General features: G+C 41.9%; 1 protein-coding gene across 3 annotated transcripts in view; it reads left to right on the forward strand.

The window, feature by feature from the left end:
- SGCD (sarcoglycan delta) overlaps positions 1-14019 on the forward strand; it is a 309200-nt gene that overhangs the window by 244566 nt on the left and 50615 nt on the right. For all 3 annotated transcript variants that reach the window (XM_030957170.1, XM_030957171.1, XM_030957169.1), the window contains 2 exons: positions 8877-8964; positions 11201-11320. In XM_030957170.1, coding sequence (XP_030813030.1) covers positions 8877-8964; positions 11201-11320 — 208 coding nt within the window. The remainder of the gene's footprint in view (positions 1-8876; positions 8965-11200; positions 11321-14019) is intronic.

A 14019-nucleotide genomic window follows, 5' to 3' on the forward strand; every position in this document is an offset into this window, starting at 1 on the left:
ATTAAAGCAGATAAATCACTTTGGTATCAGAGGTACAAACATAGGCCCAGTCTTCCTTTCCTGCCCTTCCCCTACAGGGTTAACTGAGCATATTTTTACAATAAATATTCCCACAACAAGGCCTAAATATGGTTTTCATCAATCATTTTATAGCTGCTTCCAACCTGTCACACCAGAGTAGGCGTTTATAGCAGCTCAGGAAAAAAAAATGCAGAAAAAACACAAATAAAAGAATTGAAATAGAAAAGCTGAATTTTCTACTAGGAATGGTCAGATAATCTTTCTTTGTGTCTTGTGCAGTGGCAAGTGGACAGTCTCCAATGAATAAATAATTGCAGATCCAGGAAATGAGATTATTACTCCCATGAAGCAGTTGAAAAGGAGAGTTCACCGTGCCCTTCAAACATATTTCCCGAAGCACAGTCCTGCATTTACCTATGGAGCACAACAAACCTGAACAATGGGGCTCATAAATAAGAGCTTTTTAATTGTGACAGGAGCCCAGAAACTGAAACACTTTTATTGCAGGAACATGTCTGGGCTGCACCTTGTCATTTCACAGGCCAGATGCATGGGAGAGAACTCCAGTGGGTAATCACAGAAGTGAGGATGGCTGCCTGCATCTTGCCTCCCAGCCCCTCACCATGCTGCAATATAGTTGCTTTTGCAGTGTAATTGCTTTCTCTGCAGGGCTTCTTCCTATTGATTCTGCTTGTGTGGATTTAAATGGTTTGCAGGTTGTAAGTAGACTCAGGTTGGTCTGTGCCTCCACTGCTCTGTGCTAGGCAGCTCACGTGGCACTTCTGAGAGACTTCAAAGCTGTCTAGATAGCATCACTCCCTGGCCTGCACGTATATATTTGATTGGAAGAGAGGGGCTGGATCAGATAAGTTCAGAACATCAATAAATACATGTATTTTGTTTGGTGACACTTGTTCAATTTGAGTCTTTTTCCCAGGAAGCAGCTTGTGTTGTGTCATTTTTTCGGCGCGCTGTGTAAATGCTCTGCATCTGCAACTGTCAAGGCTGGTGCCATCCCCTAGCAGCACCATCTGCTCGCTCACAGAGTGCTTTTTGCACAGATAAAAAATGTGAGGTGTTACTCATAATTAGGCAAATCACATGCTGTGATCTGTGATTGATTTGGTTCCTGTTGCTGGTTACCTCGCATATGTCTGTGTGTCCATAAGTATTGTCTACATACCAGCATATGGATGCAGATGAATCACAAATCCTTTTTTCCCCAATCCAGACAGATGGAAATGTTTTCCTTCTTCTTATTAGCAGCAGCTGAATTTCAGTCACACCAGGGGCCTCTGCTAGGAGCTTGCCTGTGTTTCGTGCTGCACACGCACCCCTAAGTTGGCATGGCCATTTATAATCTAATACAAGAAGCAAGCCATCCATGACATGCAGCAAAGGAAAGCTGTAATTTCAAAGCAGTGTTCAGAGGTATGCACCTTATTAGCCTTCCTGGAGAAAAATATCTGGATATATAACTTGGCATTACGCAGTGCAGTAACAGAATGCCTAAAAGGATGTGTGAGCATTGCAGAGCCCCAGTGTCTCTGCTGAATCTGATTTCTGGGAAATACTGCTGTGCTTTTCTTAGCAATAACAGTATGTGCTCTTAAACATGTGTTCGCCTCACTGACTGAGATCTTAATTGTTTCTGGTTGTAGTATCGTCCAAGTAGTGCTGGTGGTAAGGGAAAGTAACTCAGAAATTAGTAGTTCTGTATAATTTTGATAGTGTCTTCTAATATCTTTTATAGGTATTGAAGTATGATTTACTGGCAGTTTTAAAAGATGTTTAAGGCAGGCAGTAGGGACACCAGAAAGGCCATAAAAATGAAAACACATGAACAGAGGTCTGCATGCTTGACTGGAGTAAAAGTTACAAGCGGTGGAGTAGCTGTAGAGTTGGATGATTTAGAATATTTTTAAGCCTCAGCAGAACTCACTTCTTTTCTCTCCCTCTCTCCTGTGCCTACCTACAGTGTGTTTACTTCAGCAGGAGATCTGTCACCACTGGACTGTGATCAGCCCAAGGCAGAAAATAGGATATAACTTAGCACAAATCCACAGTCCTGCTGCTCCACCACCTCCTTGCAGACAAGGATCAGACTGGACCAGCAGCAGCTGCAGCCTGGCTTTTCTACAGAGGAATTCAAGGAAATTGAAATGTTTAGAGAATACTTGGTTGATTTTATGCTGGAAGGGCCGAGCAATGTGCTGAGAACCCAGGTCTGCTGTTGACCTGTTTTAGAGCACTGGCTTGAGCCTGGCTTTGTTTGTGCAGAGGAGAGCTGTTCCCCAGAGATGCCAAGTTAATAATCAGCACACGTTTGATTGACTCTGGTGTGTCTCCTTTGGGTGAACTCTCAGTGCAGGGAAGAGCTTGAAGCATTTTCAGAGTTAGCTGGTTGTTTCACAAGTTGTGCTGTTCTCTTCATTTCATTCCTCTGCCTTACCAGAGGGCTCCTGGAGCTGAGCTTGCTTCAATGCATCAGACTTTTTTCCAAAGCCAGTAATGATCCCTTCAGTCCTACCTACAGAGAAAGTTTTGTGGATGTGCAGCAGCCTTCAGATGTTACAAACACTTGATGTTTGTAAAGCAGATCAGATGCTGCAAACCCAGATTTCCCGCCCCTGTGGATACTGAATAGAACTCCAGCATGCACAGTTGCATTTTATTTTCATGTGTATGTCTGTTGGTTTCATCAAGTCACCTGTGGTTTTCCTTACATTATAAGTCAGTGAAGTAGAAAAGAAAGAAGAGCAGCAATGAAGTCAAGGCAGATGTAATGCCTTGGAAATTTTTCAGTGTTGTTTTTTAATATCAGCAGACATGGTGTAATTTAATTTTCAGAAGAGTCTCAGCTGCAAAGTAGCTGATGAGGCATCTTGAAGGAGCAGCCAATCTCTCAAAACACTCTGTTCATGAGATTATTACAGGTATTCTTCTAAAGAGAGAAACCCCTAGATTGCCAGAAATAAATCACTTTGAAGGATACAAACCCCTTTGGGTAGCCTTCCAGAAGCAGAACCCAGTCATTTAGATCTCACATCACAGACCTGCCTTCTTTGCACTTCAAAAAGAAGAGTCAAAGATAATTGCTTTAATGGAGCAGAAGGAAATTTATCTTTTGTTTCTATTGTTGTTAAAATGAACTTCAAGAAGTGCCATGAAAGAGAGGGGTTTGTGGCATTGGACATAAAGCTCAGACCTGCACTATCTGTGCCATTAGAATATGTCACACTGGGTGGGACCACAGTATTTTCTGAGCTTCTTGGTACTGTAAAACATATTCTGTGAAGGTGACTGAAATTTGTTTGCATAGAAAACAGAACTTGGTTTTTTTTTTGTTTGTTTAAGCATTTGAACACTTGATAAAAATTCAGAAGTTGTAGCACAGCACACTAAGCTCATGATGCTTAACTTATGTTTTTGAGTGCCCAGTGCAGGTCAGGGCTGTGTCAGCTCTGTCAGCTTATATAACCTGGGCACATTCCACTTGTGATAAAGTTTGTTTCCTGGAAGAAGAAGGATCCAAACTACATTTTGTTAAATCTCCACTGAACCTACTGCCTGCTTCCTAAAAATCATCATCTTCAGTCACACATCTAGCACATACTGGGGCATTTCAAAGCATTTGTTTTAATCTGTTTGTTACCAATTCTGTTCACAGTTTGCTTTCATTCTGCTGTGAAAAGCTTACACTGTCAAATCAGAAGTTTTACTAAGAAAGGGATTTAAGTAACATGAACATTATGTTCAGCTGTTTGAAGGACAAAATCAAGATGAAAAGAGACTCAGTGATTAAACAACAAAAAGTATGTTTAAATCATATTAAGGGCTATTTTCAATCTATCACCTAAGGATTTAGCTACATGCCTTAAATTTTTGTGCCAGGAAGCTTCTGGGGAAAATCCTCTTCTTGTAGTGGTGATCTAGGCCAGGAAAAGGAGGAAGAACTTTTGACACAGAAACAGTAATGGTTGGTTTGCAAGTTTAGCATGAAGTCTAGATTTCTGCTGGTGTAGATGGAGGCCAGGCTGCTGTTCCACGCAGGATCTTAGGGATGGGGTTCAGTAGATGCTCCCCACTTTTTTTTCTTCACAGGCAAAAGCAGATGCTGTCCAGTGCTTCCATTTGCTCTTCAGGAGGTACATGATGTCTGTGCAGTGTTCTGTGAGCTTTGCTGAGGCTCATGGTGGTACCAGTTGCCTGATCCTGCAGCATCTCTCATCAGTTCTGAAGGGGTTTTACTCAATCTCCTCCCAACTCTCTGTTTCAGGGGGGCAACTGAACTTTTCCAGCATCAGACACTTTCCAAAGGAGTTTCTGTTCCCAAGGCAGGAGGAAGTGCACACCTGGGGACAGGTCCTGGGTTTTTTGACTGTGCTCACAGTGAGTTCTGGAGACTTTTGTGGTTCAGAAACTCCAAACCTCAGTGACGTATTCCTGGTGCTTCCCTTTGAAAGAGGAGCAGGTGGTTTGGGAGCATCCAGAACTGCGTTAGGAAGACTCATTTAAGCATGTCTATGTCAACTGACCAAAAGTGACAGAGTAAGGGTCACCAGGTCAACTTTCCTGGCAGGCCAGGGGACATGCCTGACACCTGCACTAATGAGCTGCACCCTGTGTGCTGTCCTCAGAACTGCTCTGGACCTGGCCACACAAATTGAAACAACAGAAGTGCCTTTGTGGCTTTTCATTAGAGGTTTGCCATTCTTAGTGAAGAACATTTCAGGTGCCCTAAAATTACTGCTTTGTCTCTCAGTTGTTGGGCAATGAATTCTTGCTGCTCCAATCCAGAAAAAACTGAGATGCAGCTCTGAGCTGTCCCTACCAGTGGAAAATGCAGTGCAGGAAATTGCTGTTACTGCTGTTATCACATTTAGCTGCTGGTTGGATTTGAAGAAGGGAATTTATTTATTACCCACACAAAACTCCCCCTTGGAACAGCACCCAGGGGTGCAGGCAGGTGAGTGCAAGCTTCTGCCCTCTGACAGTCCAGCTGAGCACAGAGCAGGGTTTGCTTCCTGTAATGTCAGTGAGAGGTGGGGTTGGGCAGGAAAATGGTGCTCTGAGTGACTTCTCCATAGACTGCTCCTTGCTAACTGAGATTATGCTTTAATATTTTATTTTTACCATTATTTTGTCAAGCCTGCAGGAAATTCACCATTTCCATTATTTCCACAAGCTTCACTTGGCACTTACTGTGTGAAGTCTGTGAATCCATAGGATCAGATCAAAGCTGTTCCTTTTGACCATCTGAACTACAAACATGCCAACTGTGAGGCATTATTTTTAAATTGCCTGTAAAAATTTAAAAGGATTTCCAAATATTTTTAATAATTCCCTAAAACAGTCTGAGGACATCTGTTGAAGTACTGAATTTCCCAGAAGACAGCAGTAGTTGGTATTGCTTCAGCTGCAAATTAAGGTTGTCAGTCAAAGGGCTTTTTCTGTTTCAGTCTTTGATCTGGGAGTTTTTAGCATCTCTTCCAAAGTGAGCCAAAGAAAGACAGCTAGTGAGCTGTTCTGGCTTGTTTTGCCATGTGTTTAACCTAGCAAACAGTCAGTTGATACCTTTTGTGAAGTTTTCTATATTTTACTGGATACCTCTGCTTGGTGAGGAACCAAGCTATGCAGTTTTGACATATTTTTGCACTTTTCATATTCTTTCTTCTGCAGCATGTGTCCAATGTTTTAGTATATTGAGTAGCTGTGGCAAATGCTGTTGTGTGTCTGCAGACATTTGAATTATTTTAAGGCACTGGCTCTGCTAATGAGCTGGAGTAAGAGGCAGAATGATACATTTATTCTCCAGGATTTCCTGCAGGGATGAATTGTAGGTTCATGGTGAGCTGAAAGGACATGAGCAGCCCAAAGAGTCTTCAAAAGATGTGCTTGTTTATTGCATGCTGATATTCCAACTCCAGCTCCATCAAGGGCTATGACAGTTTATGAAAATATTGCTTCTCTACATAACTGTTTTATTGTGGCGCTGATGCCATACTGATCTAGATTTCCACCTGCTCATATGCATCAGAATACTTCATTTTGTGTCATGGTAACATGAAAGTGTAAGAGAAGGGGAAGGCTTTGTCTTTTCAGTTGTAAATCCTAACTGGCTTTTAAAGCTTTCATTATTTTGTTCTGTGTGATTGAAAGAAGCTGGCATCATCACCAAGCTTGCAACAGAGGAAGCATTTTTTTTTAATGTTCAGTGTTTAAAAGATGTCAATGTTATTTCCTTTGTAAACAGAAGATGATGGATAGAAAATCTGCTGGATTTTCAGCAAAAGGGAGTAATTTCTTCAGTTCTTTTTCATTCCTTAATGGAAAAAGAATTATGGAAATGAGAACAGGCATTGCATTAAGTGCTTCCAATGTTCTTTCCCTGCAGACCAATAAAAACATAACTCCTCCATTAGGGAAATTTAGTTTTTTGAAGGCTGCGTGAATTTGAGTTCTGAATGAGTGAATGAGATGACTATGCTGGGTAAACATTTCCATGTCTGATTATGTATTTTAAGCCTTTTCTAGATGGATACCAGCTCTTTCCTTGTCTTGTAGGTCTTCTTCAGAGCAACTCTTTGTGACTTTTTACATTTGGTTTATCTTGTAGTTCCTCTGTAGTGCAATCTCATATTACAAAGAGCAGCAACAGAGTTTTCAAAGTCATGGGAATTGAACTATTTTTCTTGCCTGACTGTGAACAAGAGTTCCTGGCTTTTTCAAAACACTCCAGCTGCTTGAAAACTCCATAAGCAAAATTCAAACAGTAAAAGTCAAAAAAAAAAAAAAAAAAAGAAAAACAACAAACCAAAACCAAAAACTTTACTGTGCTTCCTATGGTGTGTTTATAGTAGTTATAGTCTCACCCATAACTTTACATTATGTAGATTGTAGCTGTCTACCTTTAAAAATACTCTTTATGTATAAGTGGGAAATGGATATGCAGCAGTGAACTGCTGTTCCTGCGTGTGTTCAAATCAGGTCCCTGAGCAGGGGGGATCCAAGTGAAGCCATCTTTTCTTTCTCAGCTGTTAACCATGAAATAGTAATAAATAATCAGCATTCATTTCTACAAGTTCTAGAAGATAACAAAAATTAGAGGAGAATAATTACAAGTCATTAGAACCGATCCTTACTTATAAATTATTAATCATAATTCAGTTTTGTATACAATAATACTTAAGGTGTCCGATACATTGCAGAAGTATAGAAGGATGATTTGTCCTCATTTAGTGTAGGAGGGGACAGAGGCACCAAGAGCTTCTGAAACTTATCCAAGATCTGGAAATGATTAAGTGAAATTCATTTTTTCATTATTATTTTTATTTAGTTGTAAATAGTCTGGATGTAGCCAAAATGTTCTAGTTATAATTGATCAAACAAACCCCATTTTACTCTTTATTGCTGAAGAGTTGTCCTTGGGAATATGCTGCAAAAACAGTGAAGGCAACAAATGTAATTACTGTGAATATTTGGTCATGTGAGGCTGGTTTTGTTTTGGCTTTTTTGAGATCTATTTTCTGAAAACACTGCTGGGAATTGTTTGTTCATCACTAGAATGTTCCCTGAAGGCCCAGTCCACTACAAGACTCCCAGGAACAATTTCTGTGTTCCTATTATATTTGATATGCAGACAACTTAGTCCTTTTGCCACGATCCAGAAAAAACGGCATCCATGAAATGATTGTGTTCATTACAAATTCAGGAGGCAAGGAGAACATTCCTGACCCACATGATTCTCTGTCCCCACCCTGATTATTCATTCCTAACAGAAAAACTTTGAAATGCTGGAAAAAAGACATTAGACATAAAAATTTCAAACTTCTTGCTGATTTTAAGTTGAAAATTTTTCAATATTTTATCTCCTCTGCCTATCCTGTGTCTCAGTCAATTGATGAATCTGATCAGCTGCTTGCTTTAGGCATTACGAAGAGATGCTGGTGGTAAATCTCCACCTCTCACATGGGATTTTTGGCTGATTTGAGTTGGGGTCAGCCTGTGCTGGTGCTGTGGGTGGCTGATAGCCCCTGAGGAGCCAGCTGTGCCCAGCTGTGCAGGCTGGGGCTGCCTGTGGAGAACACGAGTTCCCCGGTGCCTGGGCTGTGTCTGCACACAGGAGCAGCCAGATGGTTGGAGCTGTGGGTTTGCTTTGGCGTCACTCTGAGCAGAAGTACCTGAGGTGGATGTTGCCAGGTTGCTGCACAGCTCCTGTGTGCTGCCAGCTGCTCTGGCTCTTCTCTCTGAGGTGTGTTTAAAGCATTACAATGAGAAATTGGTGGAACTCTCTGTGGTCGAGTGGAAGTGGGGAAGAGTTTGTGTCTTGTGTTCTGCAGACCCCGTGGGATGGGTCTGGTCACAGGCCAGAATCCCAGCCCACAGTGTGGTGGGGAAATGTGCCAGGTGCTTCACAAGTGCTTTGAGATCTAAGGCACTCTCCACATGTAAATCACATTTTCTCCTCCCCAGCCCTTGGGCATGGCTCACTCAGGTGGTAGACATACACTGTCACCCACTGGAGTCATCAGAAGCTGTGATTTTGTAGATTTGGCTCTGAAATGCACTGCTGCAGTCAACCACCCTCCTGAAACACCTTTGGGAAGCTTAGGTCAGGTCCCATATCACCTTCTAAAATTACAGGTTGGTTGGTAGAGTCAGTCATCCCTAAAGCAAGGCACTGCCTGGGCCAGACAGAGCTGTGGTGACCACTCTGGGCTTATCTTGGGCAGGAGGAGTTCCTGCAGGGTAGGTGCCCCCCAGGCTCGGGGTCAGTGCTGGGCACAGCTCCAGCTGCCTCACCCAGGCTGCCATCCCCATCTCACACCCTTGGTCTCGTCGTCTTGTTCCAGGGCAACCCCCTGTACTTCCAGTCCGCCAGGAACGTGACTGTGAACATCCTCAACGAGAAGACAAAAGTCCTCACTCGCCTTGTAACAGGTAAGGAGGGGGAAAGGCTGCTTGGGGGGATTAGGGAGGGATGAAAGTGGGTGTTTGGGGATGCTGTGCTGGCTTCAGACAGCACACAGAGGGGAGCCTGGGTGTCTTGTGGATATTAATGAAAACTTCACTCCACTCTGTAGAAGCAAAGGCAGAGACAGGAAAGCTGTGCTGGGGAGGCAACTGGCTGGGGCTACCTGGCAACAAAACAAACCATCATTTTCATCTGAAAGCCAGTCCAGAGTTACAAATGTTTGTTGTATGACATCAGGGTCAAGAAGAACATACACCAGGCTGACATCTCTGTTGTAACAAGCACAGGTTTTTCTGAAGACATTTATAACTTGCCTGAAATCTTGGGAACTCTGGAGCCCAACTGTGGCAACAGTTTGCAATTTAAAGTCCTCCTGCTGATGAAGAACTCCCTTTGCACCCAAACAAGAGTGTGTTGGGTGGCGAAATGGGTGTTTTGTAAATCCCCAGGGCACAGCAGCCTTTGAATGAATGAATGAATGAATAATTTGGGTTGAAAGAGCCTAATGCATTATATAAGGAATATGGCGCTCTTTATATGGTATAAAATACATATTTGATATGGGACAGAGATATATTTACTGAGATTTATGCATAGACTGTGACAAGTATTGGTGTGTGGCAAGGGCAGTAATCCATAAACATGTTTCTAAGTTGAGACTGGGTTGCTTGGTTTGCTTATATAACATCTTGGCCTTTAGTCACAGTATTAAATAATTAAATATGCAGCTTCAGTGAGCAATTATTTAGGCAGCATGTGTGAAACTTGCCTGGAGGAAGGAAATAAATTCGACCCCAGGCTCCCTGATTCTCACATTCAGAATGAAGATCTTCAGTTTGTTGGTTCTCCATGTATTTTCAAGAGGGTGTTTGGTTCACTTAAGCACCTCTGTGTCACGAGAGATTGGGACTCAGTGATACCTCCCAGTGTGATGCTCTGGTTATTGAGCTTTTTATGCATTCAGCACCAGCTTTGGTTTCACAGTGGAGCAAAGATGTGGTCCCATGTTGTGCCTACTGCAAGGGTGAGTGGGAAGGTGGTTAATAAGCAAGACACAAATCAGATTTTTACTGGGTTTTCTCAGTGTGGCTGCACAAGTTTTTTAGTATTTCCAGGGATCTCAGCATGGCCTTGCTTGTCTGAAGTGCAAACCACATGCATGATTCTGTGTGTCCAGCTGCCAGCACAGGTGACCTGTGCAGGGAAATTCTGGGTAAGGATGGAGTTTTTAAGAAAATACTGGCTTTCAAGTGTTATTTCTCTTATCTTTTGAGAAATGAAACTGTTCTTGAAGATGGACATAATTAATGCAAAGTCCAATCACCTACCTCATGCAGGATGATATTCCAGGAGGGCTGTGCCTTAGATGGAGTTGGGAGGGCTGATGAATGGTGAATTGTCCAAAGTCTGGTTAGGTCAGTAACCCAGGGCAGCGTCTTTGTAACTCTTGGCAGCCTTTGAGCCACAAACCTGCACAGAATGGCTCTTCAGGCAGCTGATGTTTATCAGCTCCCACAAGAAAACGAATTGCCAGAGGCTTTCCAGCACTGTAGGGCACAGCAGCCTGCAGGAAAAGCAGCAGAATTGAAGTAAGATCTTCAAAGGAAAGTTTTACTTGTCTGAAAACTTCCTGCAGTTTGAGAGGATGCCATTTTTTCTTGGCCTGCACTTGATTGAAGGAGTCTAAAACAAAATATTTGCTCCTATGCTGGTGTTTGTCTTTTTTTCTTTTTTTTTTTTTTAATTGGACCGTGCATGACACTGATAGAATTTTATTACAGATATGTTCAAAAGCTAGAAAACCAGGAATCTTTTACACAGCAGCATCAGTCCAAGCAAAATGGGCCCAGGAGCTCTTGATGCCTCTTACACCTGCAACAATACTCTCAAAGCATGGCTGGATATGTTCATTGCTGTTTCACATATAGGTCTGTCTTATTGTAAAAATATCCCAGCTATCCCAAGTTCAATGGTGATTTTGTGCCACACATAAGCATTACAAAAGCATAAGTAGAAATAGTTGAGCAGTTGTTGCTTGGGTAGAAAACTGCCCTTTCCTAGTAAGATCTAAAAAGCCTCTGTTTGGTGTCTCTGATGCAATTTGTTGAGCTATTATTACTCAGCAAATGGGTTTATTGAATGTATGAAGGTCCTCTGTGATTTTCTTACACTTTTCCCTAAAGTAAATCTTCTTCCTCCTAGGTCCCCAAGCAGTGGAAGCACACAGCCAAAAATTTGAAGTGAAAACCCTCTCTGGAAAATTGCTGTTTTCTGCAGATGACAACGAAGTGGTGGTTGGAGCAGAGAGATTGAGAGTTCTAGGTAAGAGATTGTTCATTAAGCCACAGTTTTAATATGCACCTCTTCAAATCTGAATATAGTTTTGCCTGACTTTCCTTCCTACTTGCTGAAAGCTTCTTTTGGAGCTAAAACCTTGTGTTGTCTTTATGGCTTTGAATCTTCTCCAAGCAGATAAAGGCCAGGAGTTTCTGTGTGAGGGCTTTCTTAACCTGCACAGTTTGTTCTTTCCCCTCCATTAAAAACTCCCCTGGAAGTGGTTTGTCTAGCTGAGTGAAATAGCTTTCAAACCAGTTTTGGAACCTGAACAACTTTTATTTCTTGGATCTGGGGTGGAGGACAGTGAGGGGTTGCCCCAGGGATGTGCCCATGTCTGCAGTCACTGTGCAAAGGGAACCTCAGGGTTCATGGTTTTGGTGCCAGCACTGTCACCAGCTCCTCCTTCCTTCTGAAACAAACACCAGCAGGATCTGCCTCCCATCTGTGCTGCCTGCCAGGATTTATTCCTAATAAAGTAGGAATAAATGGTATTTCCTAATGAAAATTGAGGATAAACTCTGGGTTTGGGATGTAGGGGTTCTTTCTTGTTTCTTTGGATTTTTTTTTTTTTTTTTTTTTTTGGTCATTAATTGGAGAAACAAAACAGCTGTGGCAATTGGAAATTTTGAAGCTTATTCGATAGTTATATAAAATTAACTGTCTGCAAGTTGAATTTTTGTGCTCCCCAGTTAAATCCACGCTCTTTGGTCAGTCTGGGATTTGGTCAGGAATGTTTTCACACAGGACCACAGTGGGTAGCTCAGTGTTGTTCACAGTCACACAACAGTGCTGCTGGTCTCTGTGGAGGCACCAATATCTGTTTTATAGTGACTTGTTTTGGATGCATCTTTTCATTACAAACTGTTCCTTACTTCTCTTGTAAAATCAGATCAATAAGGAGCTTGGAATTATAAATAGATATAGATAGTATTTTATTATTATTATTGTTACTATAATTTCTATTTAATAGTATATAATGTATAATATAAATGGGACTTGGTATCCAACCCTTAATATTTTTTGCTGCCTGATGTCCTGTTCTGGATGGATCCTGTTTGTGGACAGGGCGGGTGGAGCTCTCTGCACATCACTGTTGTTACCCATTGGACTTGTTCAGTCACCAGCTATAAAAAGTTAGATGGGCTTCACAGGAGAAATGTTGAACTTCACAAAATTAAGAGTATCTTTGTTAGCTTAGAACTTTGAAGAGGCCCAGTCAGAATTCTTGTGGTGTTCCAGAGCTGGGGGCATTTGTAGCAGTCCATGTTCTCCACCCAAGCTCCCTTCACACTGCACCTTTCAGAGCTAGTTCATGCAGGGTAGATGAAGTCAGGAAGCAACAGTTTTTAAGTGTTTTCTTGGAGGCCTTAAAATAAGAGAGATTTGCATTGTTACTTTAAAAAAAAACCAGAACCTTCTCCTTACAAGCTGCAAGTACTCCTTTTAAGATTACATACTCTTAAAAAATTGCTTTTATGTTCCTCTGTACTTTCAAGAAACCAGGAATTAATTTTGATAGCTATTTTGAGTTTCTGCCTTGTTCTAGTCTCCAGAATAAACAGCATCAAAAATCTGCTCATCACTCTAGTGCACTTTGATTTTTACCTGTAACTGAGTGTTTCTTGAGGTTGGTTTGACTTCTGCAGATCTATCAGAAAGAAAAAATAAAATTATACTACTGGTGATGTTACATAGCAAGTATTCCAATGACCTTGAGCTGAAATGCTTTCTGAGTTCATTCTTGGCTTTGTTTTTCTGCAGCTTTGCTTCCCCAATCTAATTTTATCTCCAAGAAGTGTTTGCCATGGCTGTTTGCCATGCTGGGAAGTGTTACACCATATGTTCGTGTTTCTTGCAGTGTTTTTGTCTGCTCTGAAGGCCAGTCCGAGCTGCAGCACACAGACAAATTCCTTTGATCATTCCTCTGGTGTTTGGGCTCTCAGGTGCTGCTGGAATGTGTCTGCTGACACCCATCTAGGCCATGTAAATAATTTCAACTTGTTATTACTGAACAAATACTTCTTGTAGAGGCAAGTGCGTGTCAACAACCTGGCATGAAAGTCATCCCACAGAGGTCAGAGCAGCAGTACTTGTGGCCAGCTTTGAATATTGCCAGAGACAATAACTCTTTTCTTTGTACAGACTCCCAGGTTTTTTTCTGGAAGTTTGTGCTACAAACCGATGCTGAATCCTTGTCCTGAGAAAAGAGGCGCTCTCCTGTTTTGAAATGAACCCTGCTCTGGGTATCTAGAGGGTTTTTCAACATTAGCAAGGGATGAAAAAGGGGAAGAATACACAGAATTATAGATTAAAAACAAATGCAAGTAGGACATACGATGCATTTGATGGTGCTTCAAAAAACCACGCAGCACGGGCAGTGCAGATTTCCATATGAAAGTGCTTTTTATTTAATTTGTATTTTGGGGAGTTATTTCTGATTTATGAGCGTTAAAGGACACAGAGAGACAGAGCTGGCCACCTCTGCTTTTCATGTATGACGTAATTTAGAGTACTTCAGTGATTTTATTCGATATAGTGAATCCAGTCAAAGCTGTCATCATAGGAGCGGCTGGAGGATGGCAGGAGCTTCTGTCTGAGGGAAAGGGCAGATCTGTGCCCTGTGGCCATGATCAGCCCTGGTAACACTGACACAACCTTGTGCAGACACCAAAAATCCCCTCTGC

This window comes from Camarhynchus parvulus, chromosome 13 (genome assembly GCF_901933205.1).
Source record: "Camarhynchus parvulus chromosome 13, STF_HiC, whole genome shotgun sequence".
Classification (NCBI taxonomy): domain Eukaryota; kingdom Metazoa; phylum Chordata; class Aves; order Passeriformes; family Thraupidae; genus Camarhynchus; species Camarhynchus parvulus.